The sequence below is a fragment of the Thalassophryne amazonica genome, chromosome 6, assembly GCF_902500255.1.
Source record: "Thalassophryne amazonica chromosome 6, fThaAma1.1, whole genome shotgun sequence".
NCBI classification, from domain to species: domain Eukaryota; kingdom Metazoa; phylum Chordata; class Actinopteri; order Batrachoidiformes; family Batrachoididae; genus Thalassophryne; species Thalassophryne amazonica.
The window spans coordinates 42,849,534-42,868,524 of record NC_047108.1 but is presented as its reverse complement, the minus strand read 5'-3'; the positions used below and the strand labels follow the sequence as shown (position 1 = coordinate 42,868,524).

Here is an 18,991-nt window from a genome sequence, read left to right as displayed (position 1 = left end):
ACTTGCCATTGGTGGAAGATTGGACCTTCAAGCTTTTTCTTTCAATTTTTGGCCGTGTTGTTGGAATTCATCCAATATTCACATTATTAATAATTGAGAAAAGCTCGGGCCTATGCTGGAATAAATTCAATCATATTTTGGGATGGATCTGGACAAAAAGGTGGCGCTGACATTTTTTTTTTTTTACATTATGAGGTAAAAAAAATTTTGCTCATGAACTAATTTTTACAGACCTTACTGAAACAGTTTGAGGGCAGCCGGTCTGCTCTGTGTAAGCCTGATCCCGTCAGATCTCAGAAGCTAAGCAGTGCAGCATCTGGTTAGTACTTGGATGGGAGACCTCTTCGGAATACCAGCGGCTGTGTGTGTGTGTGTGTGTGTTTCTCAGGGTGAAACTGGAGTTGCGTCAGGAAGGGCATCCGGTGTAAAACTTGTGCCGATTACCAATGTGGATCTGGCTGTATCCGCCGTGGCGACACCGTCCCGAGACGGGAGCAGCTGAAATGACAACAGACACACTGAAACGGTTTGAGTGTGAACAGGAGTAGAAACCCTAACATTTTGGGAAACAGCTTCGCAAAGCGATGGACATTTACAAAAAAAGGAAACAAAAAGCAATACAGACACATTTTGGACCATAAGTCACTGTTGGATAACTTTTGAAATGGAATATTGTTTACTAGTTTTCAAGTCACTTTAATAGTTGTCTGTAGAAAGGTGATTATTAATGTTTTTGTAGCGTCCCACTTGAGAAAAAAAATGTAGCTCAGAATATACACTGGCTTTGGAGTGCACTCATATCTTTTCCTGTGTAACCTCAAACTTATTATAATAAATTATTGTATTTGTTTCAAGATGCTCAGTGGCCCAATCCAAGAAAGAACTTATGTGTAATTGTATTTTAGAGAGAATGTAAACGTGCTTTACTACTAATCTACCTACAGTGCCAGTGATAATTATGTGAACACAGTGTACAGTGTATTTGAAGGATATGACAATCATTATTAGCTAGTTGTATAAGTACCTGACCATTAGAAATGTACATTTAAAAATTTTTATTTAGCTTTTTCTTCACAATTAAAATGAGATGAAAGACGAGTAGTTATTTGTACGTGACAGTACCGTTTAAAGCAGTCAGTTTGTTCAGTATGGGTTCTTGCTACCTTTGATAGTTAAATGCGGTTGTGGTTTGATATTAATTTACCTTTAAATCAAAGTCTGTGCAATGTAGAAATAAGATGACTGTACATATTTCTTGGAACAACAAAGCCCATTTGTTTTGCAGTACATGGAAGATGTTTGGTTTTGAAATCAAAACATGAATATGAGAACACTGTTAAAAATGTCAGCATTTATTTACAGGCATTTACCTCTAATTGTGTTAAATAACAGAAAATAAAACATTTTGTGTTAGACACCCTATTTTTGGCTGAGCAGAACTATTTGAATTATAAATTTTCAAGTTAACACTTGGTTCCAGATCACTTGTTTGCAATAACTGCATCACTGACATGGCCCTGTTTTCTGCTCTTACAACAAAACCTCTTTCAGTTCTTTCTTTGTTCCAGTTGTCTCATTTTCATGAGGTGAGGTCCACGCTCACTTGGGCTGCAGTACAGTGAATTGACTTGGCCACTCCAGAACCTTTCACTCTTCCCCTCTTTGTTTAGCTGAAGTGTTTTCAATCATTGGTTTGCAGTTTGATGATCTTAATCTTCCCAGTTTGGATACAGTTCTCTTTAAAATGGCAAAGTGTTCCTGTAGACTTCTGAATTAATTCTGCTTCTACCATCATGAGCGACATAAATTAGTAAAGATCAGTGCACCTGTTCAAGAAGCAGCCATGTAGACCTAAAAGCCATGACACCACAGGGTCACGAGCTCATGAGCAGATCCATTATTCAAGGATTCAAAGGATTCAAAAGAATTTTATTGTCATATGCACAAAAGAACATGTTCCCTGCACAATGAAATGTGTCTACTGCATTTAACCCATCCTAATTGCCAGTAGGAGCAGAAGTCGCCATTAGGCACCCGGGGACCAGCTCCAGATGTACATCCCTGCCTTGGTCAACAGCAGGGCTGAGCAAACCAAGACCGACCCATAACAAACGACACACAACACACATAGGCCGGCCTCGGTACATAAACACATATTAAAAAAGCACACACGAGGGAAAAAGGAGAAAAAAAAACCCTCATAGCCGCTGCGTTACACAGCAGCAATGAGAAAAAAAAACCCCATCAGCACAGAAAAACAATAATCACACAGACAAACAAAGACGCAGGACAACAACCGAGATTTGAAGGTCCAGTTTATCAGAACACTCCGGAGGCAGCCTATTAGGCGCCGTCAACGGCCTTGTCCGACAATCCTGGAGGGGGAGGGGCTCAGCCCTGAGCAGTCCACTGTCCACAGTCAACGTCAGAGCTGGAGAAGCTGAGGGGAGGGGAATGACCAGGGAGCGAGGCTTAAGTGTTGATCTTCTTGAGGTTTTTTATTATTCCTCTACGTTTTGACCTTCCTGTCACTTTCATCGAGGTTGACCTTGCTGAGATCAACACATAGAAATTTATTGTAGCCTTCTTCAAACTGTGGCTTGTTCAGGTCATTGATGATGTCACTGACTTGTTATTTTGGTGTGGGGGGGGGGGGGGGTTCACAGTTTTCACAATTTTTTTTCTGTCATCAGCTGTTGTAGTTATGTTTGGTCAACCCCATGCTCAGTGCACCAGTGGGGTTTTTTTTTGTTTGTTTGTTTGTTTCTTTCTTTTTCTTTTTCATGACATTATTCTTGTTGGCTATGCACAGTGTTTGTCCAATGCCTCGGTTCAATTTATCTTTCTTCAGCTTCACACTGGGTTACTTTTATGCCACAAACAGCTCTCTGGTCTTCATGTTGGCTTATCCTTTGTAACAAAACCTGCAGTCTTCAGAGCTGAAAGCCAAGGATGAAACTAAGAGTAGACAGCCAGTGCAATATGAACAGCTGTTTAAGCAATCAGTCTGAGGACACACAGGGGTCACACGAAACACCCAAGCTACAGGAGTCAATATTTTTGCTCAGTGAAAACATGGGTGTTATGTTCTATGTTGTTAACATCTCAGTGTAAACACCAGATATAACAAGTAAGAAATAAGATTCTGAACTCTTGTATATGAGGGGTGGAGGCAAAAAAATAACATAAAATAATCACTTGAATCATCACTTTCCCAGTCATTCATTCATTATTCATCATTTACAAACAATAATTGCTATTTATCATTTCAGAAACATGTCTTCAATGGTACTAATTAGTAAATGATGAAAATGGAGTGATAAATACAGTCTGCTATTTATCATTACCAATGCTCAATTGATACCATTTTCAGCAAGCAATTTTTTTTTTTTTTTACTACAACCTAATCAACATGAACATTTCCCACTCAAGGGGAAAAAAAATCAGCTGCAAGGCCAACATTCATGCCAAAGTGCGATGGCATGATGCACTGTAGATCAAATAAGTGGAGAGTCAAGTGAGTCACTTTTTTTATAAGGTAGATGTAATAAAACATTAGTAGTAGACAGTATTTATCGCTCCATTTTTCAATTCGCAGACATTTTTGTCAGCTCCATTTTCAGTTAATTTTGTTACTCATCTTTTGATCTCAAACCCAAATATTTTCTTTGTCCAGAAAAAAAAACATATTGATCTTGATGTTCCAATATTTAATATTTGTTCATTTAATATTTGTGTAAACTAAATTTAAGCCTATAATGGTTCATAGTAGATCTCTATAATGTATAGGGATTAGAATCAAAAAGCAGTTCTTCAAAAGTTTAAATCCTACAGACTCGAATGCCTCACACGCTATCAATTCCTCTTATCAATGTGTGCATGTTTTTCTCATAGTTCCACATGGCAGAAATTCATGTCTGATGTCACATGTGATGTCATGATGCCAAATTCTGCATTTAGCAACAAGGAAACCAGCTGCAATGATCCCGAAAACCTTTGTAGGCTCGCAGTTTTACCGAGAAAATTGGTCAGGCATAAGAACCAGATAGATAAGCAGAACCAATAATGGCATTAATATGGATAAAATCTTATGAATTCCCATCCCTAGTAATGTACAACACTGTGCAAATGTTTCGATTCATATTTGGCTTGAAAAATGTGATTTATTTTAGGTGGTTTCTGGCAGTGTATAGGAAAAGGAGTACTTAACAATTTAAAGAGGTTTTTTTTTATAATTGTTTTATTATTAACTGAACATCTGCGACTGTGTTAGTGTTGCTATGAACCAGGCAGTACACCTACAGAAAAGTGTCTTGCAGAGGGTTGTTTTTCATTGTTATTGCTTTGACGAACCTTCTGTAATTTTGTTCAGTCTTGCAGCCATCTTTGTCTTTAATGTAATTATGTCTTTGCCTCATGTTAGTGTCACTGTAAACTGATTCTTTTCATGACTGCATTGTTCATTCCTTGTTGTTTCTGCAAAACTCTGACATGTCCTCATGATGTGAACCTTGATGATGATGATGATGATGATGATGAATGGCTGATGAAATGGAAAAACACAGAAATGTTGGTTTCTTTCTTTCTTTGATAATATGCCAAACATCTATTGGGGCAGTTGTTGAAGATGGTAAATGAACTGCATTTATATAGCGCTTTTCCATCTGCATCAGACGCTCAAAGTGCATTACAATAATGCCTCACATTCACCCCGATGTCAGGGTGCTGCCATACAAGGTGCTCACTACACACCAGGAGCAATAGGGGATTAAAGACCTTGCCCTTAGTGATTTTCCAGTCAGGCGGGGCTTTGAACCCAGGATCTTCTGGTCTCAAGCCCAACACCTTAACCACTAGACCATCACCTCCCCCTGAAGAATACTTTTCATGGTTATCAGCCTTAAAGGAAGAAAAAATTGCTACAGTATTTGCTGTGTATTACCATTTTTTTTGTTTATATTAAACAATTGACATGTTGTCACGTGCATGCTTGTGTATTTACTGACGGTCATCCTTTGACTTTTATTATAACAGCCAGATACCGGTGCAGGCCAACAATAAACTATATTTCTACAGCACTTTGCTGTGTAAGACAGACGCTCAAAGTGCTACAGTGATGCCACACGCACATGCACACAATTATCTTTCTCTGACTTTCCCCCATGCACCTTTTCCTTGATGGGTCATGGGGTTGAACCTATGACCGTCTGGTCACAAGAATCTTGCTCTTGCACTCCATTTGTCCACCACTTTCTTCCACAGTGGTGTTTCACCTCATGCATAAATATGCATAATATTTTTATTGCAAAATAACTGAACATCACTCTAAGTGTCAGTATGTTTTTAATTAAACCTAATCAGATTAAGTTCATTTATTTTTTGGATGAACTTCACACGTTTGATGTACTGGAGTGTTTGTATTGTTCAATTTCAGTTCAATTTATTTCACTTGTACAGCACCAAATCACAGCAAAGCTGCATCAAGGAAAAACTCCCTCTGATGATTTGAGGAAGAAACCTCAAGCAGACCAGACTCAGAGGAGTGACCCACTGCTTCTAACAGTTACAAGCAATAGCGGTTTTTGGCATGGGCGAACCGGGCAGCCGCTCGGGGCGGCATTTTTTCATGACACATGGGGGGCAGCACAAGCACTTGAAAAAAAAAATCTGTGCAACAAAGTGGTTTTCTATTATCTGTAATATCACAGTGTGGGGAATTGGCAAATCCCCCCCCCCCCCCCCCCCAGCTGCAGGCGCCCCTGCTGAGAAGATGCACAGAAGCAGTGAGAAGGGGAAAGACGATGGACACACAGGGTTAGAGTACTTTTACACAGAGAGTAGCGACATAACGAGCCAAAAACACGATCACATGACTCATGATGCATTCTTGGGGCCAAATTCCTATTCACTATTAAGCTAGCTGCGTGTATATCCATTTTATTTATTTATTTGTTGAAAATGTTGGGTTGTTGTGCATTCGGATGCACAAATAGGCTCAACAAGGGGTTCAAGATGTACAGATTCCCTTCACATCCCAAAAGACGAAAAATTTGGGAAATCAAGTCAGCCATGTGGGATGGAAGCCGGCCTCATCATTTTCATGTGTGTGTGTGTTTGTTTTGGTATGTGTGTGATTGTACCTGTACGTGGATCTGTTACTCATTGTGGTTAACTGATTTTAAAAAAATGTTGAAAAGGTTCATTTACTGTGCATTGACCAAGAGCTTGGGTGTACGACGTGCATGTGTGTGTGTCTTAACTCTCTGGAGTCTTTGGTTTAATTGGCCGTTTTTTACTACTTTTGGTTTTACCGTCATAATTTATCTTACAAAAACTGTTTACCTTGCCTTCTTTGGTGTCATTTTTTCAGCACAAACTCACCTATGTGACTTTACAGTTTTTCTTTCATTCTGACATCCTTTATTAACACAATGAACCTAAAATCACACAAAAAAGCATAAAATCTGAATAGAAAGAAGTTTGTTTTTTAACTGTGAAAATCACAAATATGTTTAACAAACCATTTTTATAACTTAGAATGCAAATATAAATTGTAAATTTCAAAAACGTTTCAAATGTAGGAAACAACAGTTACATACAAACTAGTTACATTAAAATACAGGAAATGTTTCAGGCAGTTTTGTGCAACTATTTACAAAACGATAAGATGTCACACAAATTATATTTGTGCCACTCAGAAAAACAATTCCTGTCCAAAACAAGACTTGTGTTAAGTTGTGGTGGACATGTCACAGACCTCCTGTTGTCCAGTTGGATGCACGTGGGGCCTTGGTGTGTTGACGTCATGCGTTTCCACCAATGGTAAAGGGGAACACTTTTTTCCCCCAACAGCCAGAGGTGTCAAAATCGCCAGACAACCAGCCCTGAATTGGGCCAGATACTGGCCTCTCTCTCTCTCTTAGCTTTTTGTTTTTGTTTGTTTTTAAATTAAAGTTTAACAATTGCACAAAATACAAAAGTACAAAGGCATGCCAGGGGTCAATACACGAATAAAGAAAAACAAATAAATCTAAAATAGATAATCTGTCAGCACTTATAATAATTTAGACTATCAAGAGTCTTCACAGCTTTAGGGTTTGACGATGATTGAATCTAATCTCTGTAATGTTGTAATTCAAGCAAGTAGAGTTTAAACAGGGTTTTTTCCCCTGAAAATTTACATTTATGAATATGAAATTTAGCAAATGTAATTGAGAAATTTATTAGATAAAATTCTCTCTGTTTAGAGTTGCATACATTATAGAAACCAAAAAGCAAATCAGAGTACATTAGACAGAAGTTACCAAGAATATTAGACTATATAAAGCGAATGACATCTTTCCAAAATGCAACAGTTAGAGGGTATGTCCAAAAGAGATGGATGACAGTTTCATTAGCCTGAGAACAAAAAGAGCAGCTGCAGTCCATGTCCTTGAGAAAATTGAAAAGTGACTATTGAAAAGTTGCCAAATAAAAAATTACATTGTTATTGTACCAGTTAAGGAAAAATGGAGATTTGTTTTTATATAATATTTTATATATAGTATATAACTATTGTTCCAAATTTGAGAAGTGTGGGGAGAGAATGAGTGTTTATACAAAAGTGACCAGGCTAGAAGCATTTGTTTATGAAAATTGGCCAATTTAAAGGGTAATTTGTCAATTTTGTAATGTGATTTTAAAACAAATGGGAGACCACCTATTTTTGAGAATATAAAATTTGGAATGAAATTCCACATGGAATTGAAATTTAATAAGAACTTTTTGAGCCAATTAATTTTAAAAGTGGAGTTTAAGGAGGTGAAATCTAAAAAGTTTAAACCTCCAGAGTCTAACAAATTCACTAGCACACTGTCTTTTATAAAGTGGGTCTTATTTTTCCAAACAAATCTATAAAGCAATTTATCAATTATTTTACATTTTGAAGCATTGATGTTCAGAGAGAGAGCTGCATAGGTCAATCTAGAAACCCTCTGCTTTAGATAACAGAATTCTATCTCCTAAAGCTAAGTCTCTTTGAAGCCAATGATTCAATTTGTTTTTGGTTTTATCAAAGACAGGATCAGTGGCCGAGACGCTGACGTCAGCCCATACGTCAGCCTCACATTGATGTGGCGCCAGCGCTGCTCTCCTCTTGGTTATTTAGGAGTGGGAAATCTCACTCCAAAATGGAGGCCAGTATCCGGCCCAATTCATAGCTGGCCGGTTGTCGGGCTAGTGTCAAAACGGCCGGACATTCACGCACGTAAATGCAGTCCGCATCCATAACCAAATACATGGCAGGACCGTATATAGGAATGTGAAAGGGGGGGTTCAAATCCTTGCTTGGGATTGGATCAGTTGCCATAAGAACCACCCAGGAAGAACCAAGATAACATTAATGCAAACTTTATACCTGCCTGTTGCTTGCGAATGACACAACCGACAGGCGTGAAAAAACTCACGCATGCGCACGAAGGTTCAAGCTTGGCTGATGCAAGCGCACATGATTCAAATCCATATAGTTTTTGCAAAAAATAAAAAGGTTAGATAGTTTTCTAACAGGCCTCGTATTTAGCGGTATTAATATTCGCGTTTACATTATGAATATATACGTATATGTACGTTATGTATTAAAATAGCGGTATTTAATTTGGCGACCTTGTTTAACTCGCGAAATTCGCATAATAAATCCCACGAGAATATTTGCACCTTTACAGTATTTGCAACAGGAAGGAGAAGCTCCCTTTATTTCTCAGCTTATACATACAAACATGTTTTTACAAACCAGACAGGCCCGGTGCCAGAAAAAAAAATTAAGGGGGCGATGAGTTTATCACAGGGGGCGGGGTTGCTCCCCCCAAAAAAAGTGCGCACCAGAGGGGACGTGCCAGTGAGTGTGCGTAATGAATTGGGTGCGCTCCTGGAAAGCTCGTATATTGAGGCTACACCGTTGTAAGAGACTGACTAAGAGTAAAGAGTGATGACAGTATTTTTTTATTATTATTTGAACGTATCGACCCAGTCAAGTGATCTCCTGCATACCACAAAACCAAACCAACAACTGATCTGAGAAATGACACGAGACAGTAGATTAACCCCACATACAGACCTCCATCACAAGCGCAAACACAGCGCAATTGGGCATGACAGTCACACAACGGGTCAAAGATAAACCTTTCATGTAGATATATTTACAATACATAACTTTAATATCTGTCATTGCGGGTGACTGGCCGTGAACGGAGGGACTAAGAAAATGCATACCGCACGACAACAGCACTATCACTATCATTATCACTTTTTACTGAGATACACAACAAAAAGTTGGCTCACTTTTGTCGTGTCGGCTAGCTGGCGCACGCTGTTCTCCAATTTAGCCAGTGTGTCCTCATCAAGCTGGCTGCTTTAGCTGCTGTTCATTGTCGTACTATCCATGAGAAAATCATCCGGAATATCCATATTGGGACCAAAACACACTTCTCGCATTTTCATCTTTTCCTCTGCGGACAGTTTTTTTTTCCCCCCTCTGCGGAGAGTTCTTGGGCTGCGTGCGCGCTATGACGTCATTTGTTTACGCATAGCGGGCGGGTATAGCCAGGTACCGTCGACGTAAATCTACGATACCGGCCCAGCAATGCCCCTGTAAAGTGATAATAATATTGAATAACTAATATTTTGCTATATTTTCCAGTATTTCTTTTTCTTTCTTTTTTATTTTTATTTTTTTGATAACTCTCACATCCGAGGGGGCGGGATTGATGACGTGAGGGGGCATCGCCCCCAAACGCCCCCTCGTGGCGCCAGGTCCGAAACCAGACAAGTGTAACTGTGTGTCTACATGGGTATTTACAAGCCTACTAATCTGTTTGATATCAGAGGAGGATAGGGACCAGGGAGCAAAAATTCTCAACCCCCATGGGAAAAGTTTATCTAGCAGTTTCCCCTTTCATCACTTAAGGGATTACTCTGGCAGAGGAAATTGAAACTTGAGGGTGTGTGATAATAGCTCTGTAACAGTTAGTGCTTGTTGCTTGTTATCAATGAAAAGAAAATACATAACGTTGATATCCAGATCAGAAAAAAATCAGCAGAAAAAATCTGAAGAATTCTCGGGGGGGTTCGGTTGAACCCCTTGAACCCCCTCTATATACGGCATGCATGGGACTGTCAACAAAATAGCATATATTGCACAACAGCAGCGCAGGACCCCATAAGCGGTCAAATCCTGCGATATCACACAGGGTTAAAATGAGACTGCAGTGCCCTATTGCTTGGAGCAGAGAGAAAATGCTTTATATAATATTGAGTGATTCACCCTGTCAAAAGTTTTACTAGCATCAAGGAAACATGCAAATATACTACCATTAGGCACTTAATAGGCATCTATTATTTCTTTCATCACATATATACACTCATCTGATTTACCTGCCCCTAACCATACTTCTCTCATTTCACGTGAGGCTTTATATAGGCCGACCACATGTTCCTTCCATCCTGGCACATTAAATCTACTTTGGTTCCCAACATTATTGAAGACCTGACTCCCGGAATTTTTGATAATGTTATTGTATAACAATTTGACCCCATCTGCATACTGAATATTGCTACAATTTGTATCTCTGCAATACACACAATCATATGTAGGTACATCCTTTAACAAAACGTCGGTTATACAGGCATATCTGTATAACTTCAGACAGAATTTCCCAGTTCAGTCTAGGAGTGCAAATATTCATCAGACTGGGTATCTCTTCAACTGCCAGAGACAAAGCAACCGGAATATGATCTTCATCTGTCAAGTTATAACAGACATTCATACTGCTGCTAGCACTGTCAAAGGCTTCTGTAGACATAACATGGTCTAACCAGGATTCAGAACCCCATAGGTGTAACTGTCATTGGCTAACATACAACATGAGAAAATTATGAGATTTTGATATTCCCAGAAATGAAGCAGATACTTAGCAAATAAAGAATTGCCTGGATCCTTCAGGTTAGCATTCCAGTCACCTAATACCACAGCAAAACACCCAAATCCTCCAAGTACTTATCTTCATTTTCCCTACACTGATCAGATAGATATAAATTAATAATAATGATTTTATTTTTAGCACTGATTTCAACTTGTATAGCAACGCACCAGTTTATGTTGATATATTGTAACTATCACAAAATTTTGCTTTTTAAAACTTGAATATAACAAAACGTATTAAAGGCCAAATGAGAAGTTCAGTTGCTTTTGTGTAAACTTCTAGACGTCACCTGCATGGATTACCATCAGTCCAGTTGGTGGCGGTAGTGGACGACTAAGCTGATGTGCCGCCCGTCGTCACGAGGAGAGAAGAAAAAGACAGTGGCCTGGCTGTCTGATAAACTTAAGTTTCAGTTTTGCAGTCATGTCAGCGCGTTTTGTGGAAATGAAACGATCTGTACTTGGAACACATCGTCTGAAATTCAGCTGTTGGACGTACATTTGTGGTGCAGCGTTTATGTGAGTACAATAATAACCTGTTTTTCGCTGAACGGAGGCGTGCATTTAGGCATGCTAACGAAGCTAGCATAGAGCTAACGTCAGCGAACGTGAATCCAGCAAGATGTCGTCATCTCAAGTTAATCTCACCTTTGCTAGTTATCTCACTAGTCACTAACGGTATCTTTTGTTTGGTTATCTTTTGTGGAAAGTCTGTGTTGCTTTAAAAACGTAATTTATTTTAAAATATGTAAGTCATTAACGAGGGACTAGCCACCAAAAGGATTAGGTTCCTGTTATTTTTTCAAACATTCTGTTTTTGGGCCACTCTAACTGAATTACTCTGAGTGAAATTTGGGTATGTATTTAGCTTCCACTCTTATGTTGCAAATAACTAGAAAAATTATATTGTGGGAAGATCTGTTAACTTTTTGGGGGGGTAGATTCACACTTAAGGAAGTACATAGCGCAGCCTTGTTATGGTTAGGATTAGTGGTTGTGGTTATCTCTATCTTAGGAATCTACATATCAATAACAAATGCAAGTATAGCCCCATGATCACATGACCTATATTGACCAATGACAGATGTTTTTCTTAATTGATTGATTGACATAGAAATTTCACATAAGACCTACAATAAAACACATAGTGTTAAAACGTGCATATATAATACATTTATAATGGAATTTCAAGGATAACACAAAAAAGTCAAAAGACATTTCCATTGTGGTCCTTTAGTACAGCAGATACAAAATAGGCGGCAAAGATTGGTAAAATCTAGATAATTTTTTTGTAACAAATAAACAATAAAAGAATAAAATAAATTACGAAAAAGACAAAAAACTGACTAGAACAAAGAAAGCAAATAAGACAAACTTAAACAAAATGACTAGATTGGGTTTCTAAAACACTACTGGGCAGAAATGACTATCATTATCTTAAAACAGTTATTATCACAAGTTTGAGCACCAGGTGGCAGTTGATTCCAACTAAAAGCACAAATATATTTAAAAGAATTTTTACTAACATTAGTGGTATATCTTGGAATGAATATTGATGAGTGACTAGATCTATTTCTGTTGTTGTGTATATCAGAGACATAAAAATAGTTCTGGAAATATTTGGGACAGTTACCATTAGGGATGGGTATTGATAGGATTCCGCTTATTGATCCGATTCTTTATCGATTCCCTTATCAATACCGCCTGTGAATTTTCTGTGTACTAAAAGTAGCCTGTATGGGTTTTCTCTGTCAGCAACATTTTATTAAGTGTTAAAGTAAATAAATATGAAATTGGTCACTGGATCCTTGATCTCTAGACATAAATAAAATCTGTACATCGTCACTAGCTCTCTGGCCTTAAATAAAAATAGGGTAAGTGTACCCATTAAGTCCACCAAAATCTAAGTTTCACTGTTTTTCCTATATATATTGACATAATTTGTGACATCATTTGTTAAAGAGCGAGATTTATCTATCATTTGAATATTTAGTAATTAGTTGATGTACAGTTCAAAAGGCATAATTAAGAAATTTTAGGGAAAAAGTCAAAAGTCTGGAATGGGCTTAATTGGTACCATGGTACCAATTAACAAATATATATATATATATATATATATATATATATATATATATATATATATATATATATATATATATATATATATATATATATATATATAAAGTATTTTCCTTTTTTTTTTTTTTTTTTTTTTTTTTTTTTTTTTTTTTTTTGGTAAATTGCCATCAAAGTTGAAAGTGGACTTAAAGGATGCATGGATTGAATGGATACACTTACCCTAAATAAAATTTGTACATGGTGGATCCTAAATCTCTGGACATAAATAGAAATAAACAAAATCTGTAGTTTTTGTCAAAAGCATTTCCTTTCAGGTATTAATGAGACATTTAACTCCATGGACCCTGAGCTGTGCTCTTGCAGCCGGCTGCGCTGCAAGTCAAGATCAATGTAATTCATAAAGAATGGAGGATGTCTCATTTTGGTCAGTTGTAGTTTGTTGTCTGTATTACAACGTTTGGAAAGAGGTGTCATTTGATTTAAAAATGACAGTTTGCTTTGAAATTATTAATTCCAACCGAAATCTGTCTTTCCAACACTACTCAACAGAGAGGTGCGCAGCGTTTGGAGCTGTACAGTTAGTCCCACAAAACAGAGGATATTATTATTATTATTATACAGTTAGTCCCACAAAACAGAGGATATTATTATTATTATTATTATTTCCTTTACCTGAGGGACAGTAACTTCAGTTTATAAACCGGCGAAGTGGGCCCAGCTCACGCCAGAGAACCATCATGTGCACTGCCATTTGTTTATACCATTTCAAATACAAAAACTACAAAAAATAAAAATTTCTAAAATTATATAAAGTTCTCAAAAACTGAGTGCCTGTGCAAGAAGGAAAACAGTGAGGAAAGCAACCAAGACACCCAGAAGAAATTATAGGGTTAGAAGCCATACAGTGGCTTGCAAAAGTATTCAGCCCCTTGGTATTTCACACATTTTCATTTGTTTATGGCATTTCAAATACAAAGAGTAAATCAGGCTTCTCAATATAAAAACTTCTAAAATGATCTTGCTTAGACTCAAACTGAAAGTAAATCTCTACAATTTGATAGAAATTAATAAAAAATATAAAAGCCAAGACTATGGGTTGCATCCGGGGTGTGCCATGATGAATCATATGAGTGCAGTGTGTGCACACAATTAAAATGAAATTGTCATTTCAGCACTAGAAGTACATTCACGAGTGCACAAATTAGCCATAATTGGATGCTTAAATTAACCAGGAAGGAGTTTCATAAAGAAGGCCATATTTATAACACATAAAGTAGATATCAATACCTTAAAAATTGAATCAGTTTGAAGAGTTTTATTTACTGCCCACATGTGCTTTTCTTCTGATAAAATTCAACCACAAAATGTTTTTTTCAGATTTCAGAGGTTTCTCCCATAATCACTGTTTACCACAGATATGCCAAATTTACATATTTCATGGCCAGTATAGCTGGCATTAAGGAGCCAAGAAATGAAAAGGCTTCTTTGAGTGTAATGGTATGCTTCAGTGTCTCAAACATGGATGCTCGCAATAGTCAGTTATATCTTCCATAGTTTGAGCATACATAAACTTCACAGTTTAGTGTCAATGTCTGTTGTTTAACTATAGTCCAAGTCTGGATGTCCATGACAACTGCCACAGAAAATGTCAGGCCTCTAAGTCCATTATTTGCTGATATATTCTACCTTGAACATGGCACCAGAAATGACGGCCATAATTTTTGCTTAAAAAACATCAGACACCATGCACACTAAATTGGCCATACCTCAGAAACTACTTGGCCTACAGGCCTCAAACTTCAGATTTGTTGTTTTGAATAGTCTGGGAATATTTGAAGAAAATCTGAGACAAAGTGCGTGAGGCCCCTCAAATATTTGTTGAATTGACATGGAATGACCCCCCCAGTTATACAGCTTCATGATGATGATTAATCTGAAATTGTTTACACTTCAGCTTTATTTATTTATTTACATTTGCTGTTTCTTTTATTTGTGAGGTTTCTGAAGCCAGTAGCTGACTTCAAATAGAAGTTGTGTTTTCAATTCAGTTGAAATTGTCCTTTCCACTGAAGCAGGACATAAGTTTGGAGAACAAGGATGGACGGAGTCAGGTGGAGCACCACGAGGAACCATGAGTCGTTCAGCCGCTCCCATCATGCAGCAGAGACCCTGTCCAGGCTCGCCAGGTTCATCGCACGGGCTGATGCCAAACAGCACACACAGAACCCTAAGAAGCTCCCATATATTTGTACAGAATGTGGCAAGGGCTTTCCCTATGCAACAGAACTGCTGCATCACCAAGCTCTGGAGCATACATTACCCAAGCCTCACCAGTGCCCCTCCTGCAGAAAGACCTTCTCACTGAAGTCGTCCCTGCACCTACACAAGTGCTCTCATGATTTCTTGCCTTGTGAGCTTTGTCACGGAGAGTCGCAACTTGGTACTCCATGCCCTGCATGTGTGACTGGAACCTCAGACCCTGACAGCCCATCGGAAAAGTCCTGTCATCATCATCCCCGTCTCCTGGACAGTAGCCCTTACACTTGTGCACCATGTGGCAGAGGTTTCAGCCAGAAGCAAGCTCTGCTGCAGCATCAGCAGGCTGGGTGCAGTGAACCACCATCCCTTCCGATGTTAGCCGGCGCCAGTAGCATTCTTGTTGATTCTCCTCCTGTTTCTGATGGAGATTTGAGCCACTCGGATTCCTCAGAAACACCAGGACCCAGCAGAGTGACCAGTATGTGCCATTTTGGACCCACAACTGTCCCAACAGAAGCTGGACTGCAACACCGTAAGCAGACTAGTCATATAGAGGAGCAGCTGATGGCTCCACAAGCACAGAAAATCAAAGAAGAAGAAAGTGGTGGCGATGTAACAGAAGGAGACGCTGAGGTGAATGGAGATCCAAGTACAAGGACTAAATCCAAACAAAAGCTGTGGAGCTGTCGCTCATGCGACATGGCTTTTAAGAGCACCACTAAGCTGTATGTGCACAGGAAGGAGAAGCATCGACGGGAGAAAAATCCGAGGAGAGAGCAAAGACCAGTCCGTGCCAGACGCAACAAAAGGAGCACATACGTATGTGAAGAGTGTGGTGAAGTTTTTGACCATCATTTGTCTATTTTGGCACATTACCGAAGGCACAGAGTTGCAGAGTTTACAGCAACCAAAAATGAAAATGCATATAGAAGCATTGCCAAAGACTCTGATCCAGACTATAGCCCAAATGAAATAAAAACTATCCGAGCTCTATACAAGACACTTCCGCCTGGTCCAGGGAGGCACAGGAAACCTCAGAGGTTCAAACGTCCAGGGAGATACAGAGAAGTGCCTGAGAAGGAGGAGAATGTGGACAGAGAGTTCCCATGCCCCTCCTGTGTAGAGGTTTTCTCACTGCAGACACAGCTGCGGGAGCACATGGAGCTCCACCAGTCATCTGTGACAAAGATCAGGCAGTGCAGCGTGTGCGCCACCAAGATGGATACCAGAAAATGGCGGAGCTCAAAGAAGCGCCGGCTGTACCATTGTGTGCCCTGCCAGAAGGGTTTCTCCCAACTGGACTCTTTTCTAGAACACTGTCAGGACCACCTTAGAGTCCGGGTAGAAGAGGACAGCGTCACTGAGGGTTACAGTCAAAATGGTAACAAAACATGACGTGCTGTTTGAATGTGGTCAGCAGTTGCCTTTACCCTCCTCCAAGGTTGTCAAATTCTAAAACAGTTTGTTGCTTCGAAGTCCAGGGTCACAGTTAATAACGCCGAGGGTTTAATGTTATCCATACAGACATACCAAGCATTCAGAAGTGTTTTTAAAATATCCTGTTAATGTGTTTGTGTTTTGATTACATTTAATACATCTCACAGTTTATTTCCAAACTTGATTTTTATTTTAAAAGATTTTTGAATATTTGCTTAATTTTGGGCAGCTACTGGTTTCTTTTCCATTGTCATGTGAAAGTGATTTGGGACGAACAAAATAGCTGCTTGTTAAAACCTTTGAAAACAATGGCATATTTTGGATGTTTTTTTTTTTATTATTATTAATATTTTTACTTTGTTCATGCTTATGTAACCCTCCATCATCCCAGGTGTCATTTGTCAAGGAGCATTCCACTTACAAGTTACGCAAAGGAAACGTGAGTTTAGTTGACAAAATTTAAGCATCAAATTTAGGTTGGCAGTTTCATTAAAATTGGAAAAAGCTGTTTTTGCTTCATTTCAAAAGAGTGTTATCTTGAGATTAATACACTGCTTAGCATGAGCATGTTGGTTTGCAGCTATTACAAAGAGATTGATTTAAAAAGTTCCATGACTGCTGTTGTGAGGTTATTGTAAAGTGTGTTGAACCCTGGGGGTTTGAATGTATTTGCAACAGCTTGATCTTGGGGTTGAGATGCCATTTGTAATGAAATCAGTTTCCTGAGTGAAAGGAATTACAACTACTCAAACCTGATCATGTTCAGTTAATATTTTATATCAAATCTTTTTTTCTTTTCAAATCTTTTTTTTTTTTTTTTTTTCTGCACTGGTAATAGCATGGGGCTTGTCCAGGAAAAACTTAGTTGAGCGGGTTATCCATCCCAGCCAGATTTTTTTCAGGAATTACCTAAAAAAAAAAAAATCATTATGTAACTTTCCAAATTAAGAGAGAACATAATGACAGTTAGTTAGTTGGTAGTTAACGTCGATGTACCATCTCATTTGAAAAAGCAACCTTGTATTACCTGTGTAATGTCCTGTAGACATGTCTGCAAAAGTGGAAAAGCAGGGATGACATGCAGTAATGTAGGACCTGCTGTTCTCTGAGCAGAAGTCTCCTAGTCCTCCTCTGCAATGTGAAACCCATGAAAAACATCATGCACGGAAAACAGTTTTGTCAAAAACATTTTAACTTTTTGAAAAAGTGCATACAAACAAATCATGTAATGAAAGTCAGAACTTTTTTTTCCCCTACTATTTTAAACAGTTGGGCCCGATTTCCTCAATTGTTAAATTGGGAGGGAAATTTAGGCAAAAAATTGGGACTGGGAGGCCACCGTATGGACTACAGTCAGTGTAGAGTGTGTGTGTGTGTTCCTTGTGTGCCTCAATAAATAAGCCTCCTCTTGGACTCAGGAAAGCTGTGTAGTTGTGGCCTGTGGTGGAGGCACCGTTTATTATATTAATGTTAATTAGAGAAAAACGTCTGGCAGCCAACTCTGAAATGAAATGAAAGCATTCAACGGTCCATTTCCTTTTCTTACCACAATGGAATTTAAACCAGTAGCAACCTGAGAATATGCATAGGCGTGTGTTTGGCAGGTTCACTCTATTGTACCATTAGCAATGAGCCTCAATAATTTACTGGTAAACGTGTCAGAACATGTGGTACAGTTTAGCCACAGCACTGCCGGATATCTGGTTTGTAATTTAATTATCAAACAAAATGTACTGTTACTTGGGTCAGCTTCTTTTTATATTTATTTCCTTGCTATTTAGGCAAGGAAAGGGAAGGTAGAAACCTGCAGACCTGGTAATCTTATCTTTCTTTAAAACCGATCTGGATTGGATTTTGTTTTTTGCGCCTTCACTTGTAGTACAGCATGAAGTAGCAGATGGAGGTTCTGTGTGCTAGTCAAGGCTACAGTGTGTTTGCAGATTTTTGTTTTGCCTAATTCTGAACGAAAATACAAAGACATGCAAACATGGACATAGTTTTTCATGTGCTTCTGGGATTCCAACATACTGTAGTTGTCAGCAACTGCATGCATATTTATTTCATGGCAGTACCATATGAAATGAAAATGTTCAATGAACAAATCTGATCTCCATACAAAACATCTGTGAAGTTGTTGTATCCTGTGAGAATATGGTGTGATGTTGGCCGGCACTAGCTATGCAAACACAATGATGGCAGCCCTTATGTATGTCTGTGGGAAGTACACTTTGGAGAAAGAGTCAGTAGGATTTTCTTTTTTCC

General features: G+C 38.5%; 1 protein-coding gene across 2 annotated transcripts; it reads left to right on the top strand.

Moving 5' to 3' along the window:
* Window positions 1-11,304: 11,304 nt before the first annotated feature.
* si:ch211-148l7.4 (uncharacterized protein LOC563603 homolog) lies at window positions 11,305-17,335 on the top strand. Of its 2 annotated transcripts, none has more exons than XM_034172081.1 (2): window positions 11,305-11,473; window positions 15,109-17,335. In XM_034172081.1, exon 2 carries the CDS (start codon window positions 15,131-15,133, stop codon window positions 16,685-16,687), a length of 1,557 nt encoding a protein of 518 aa, XP_034027972.1. In that variant the 5' UTR covers window positions 11,305-11,473; window positions 15,109-15,130; the 3' UTR covers window positions 16,688-17,335. The 2 variants fall into 2 exon arrangements, with proteins under 2 accessions (XP_034027972.1, XP_034027971.1); XM_034172080.1 differs by having other exon boundaries at window positions 15,106-17,335.
* The last annotated feature ends 1,656 nt before the right edge of the window (window positions 17,336-18,991 follow it).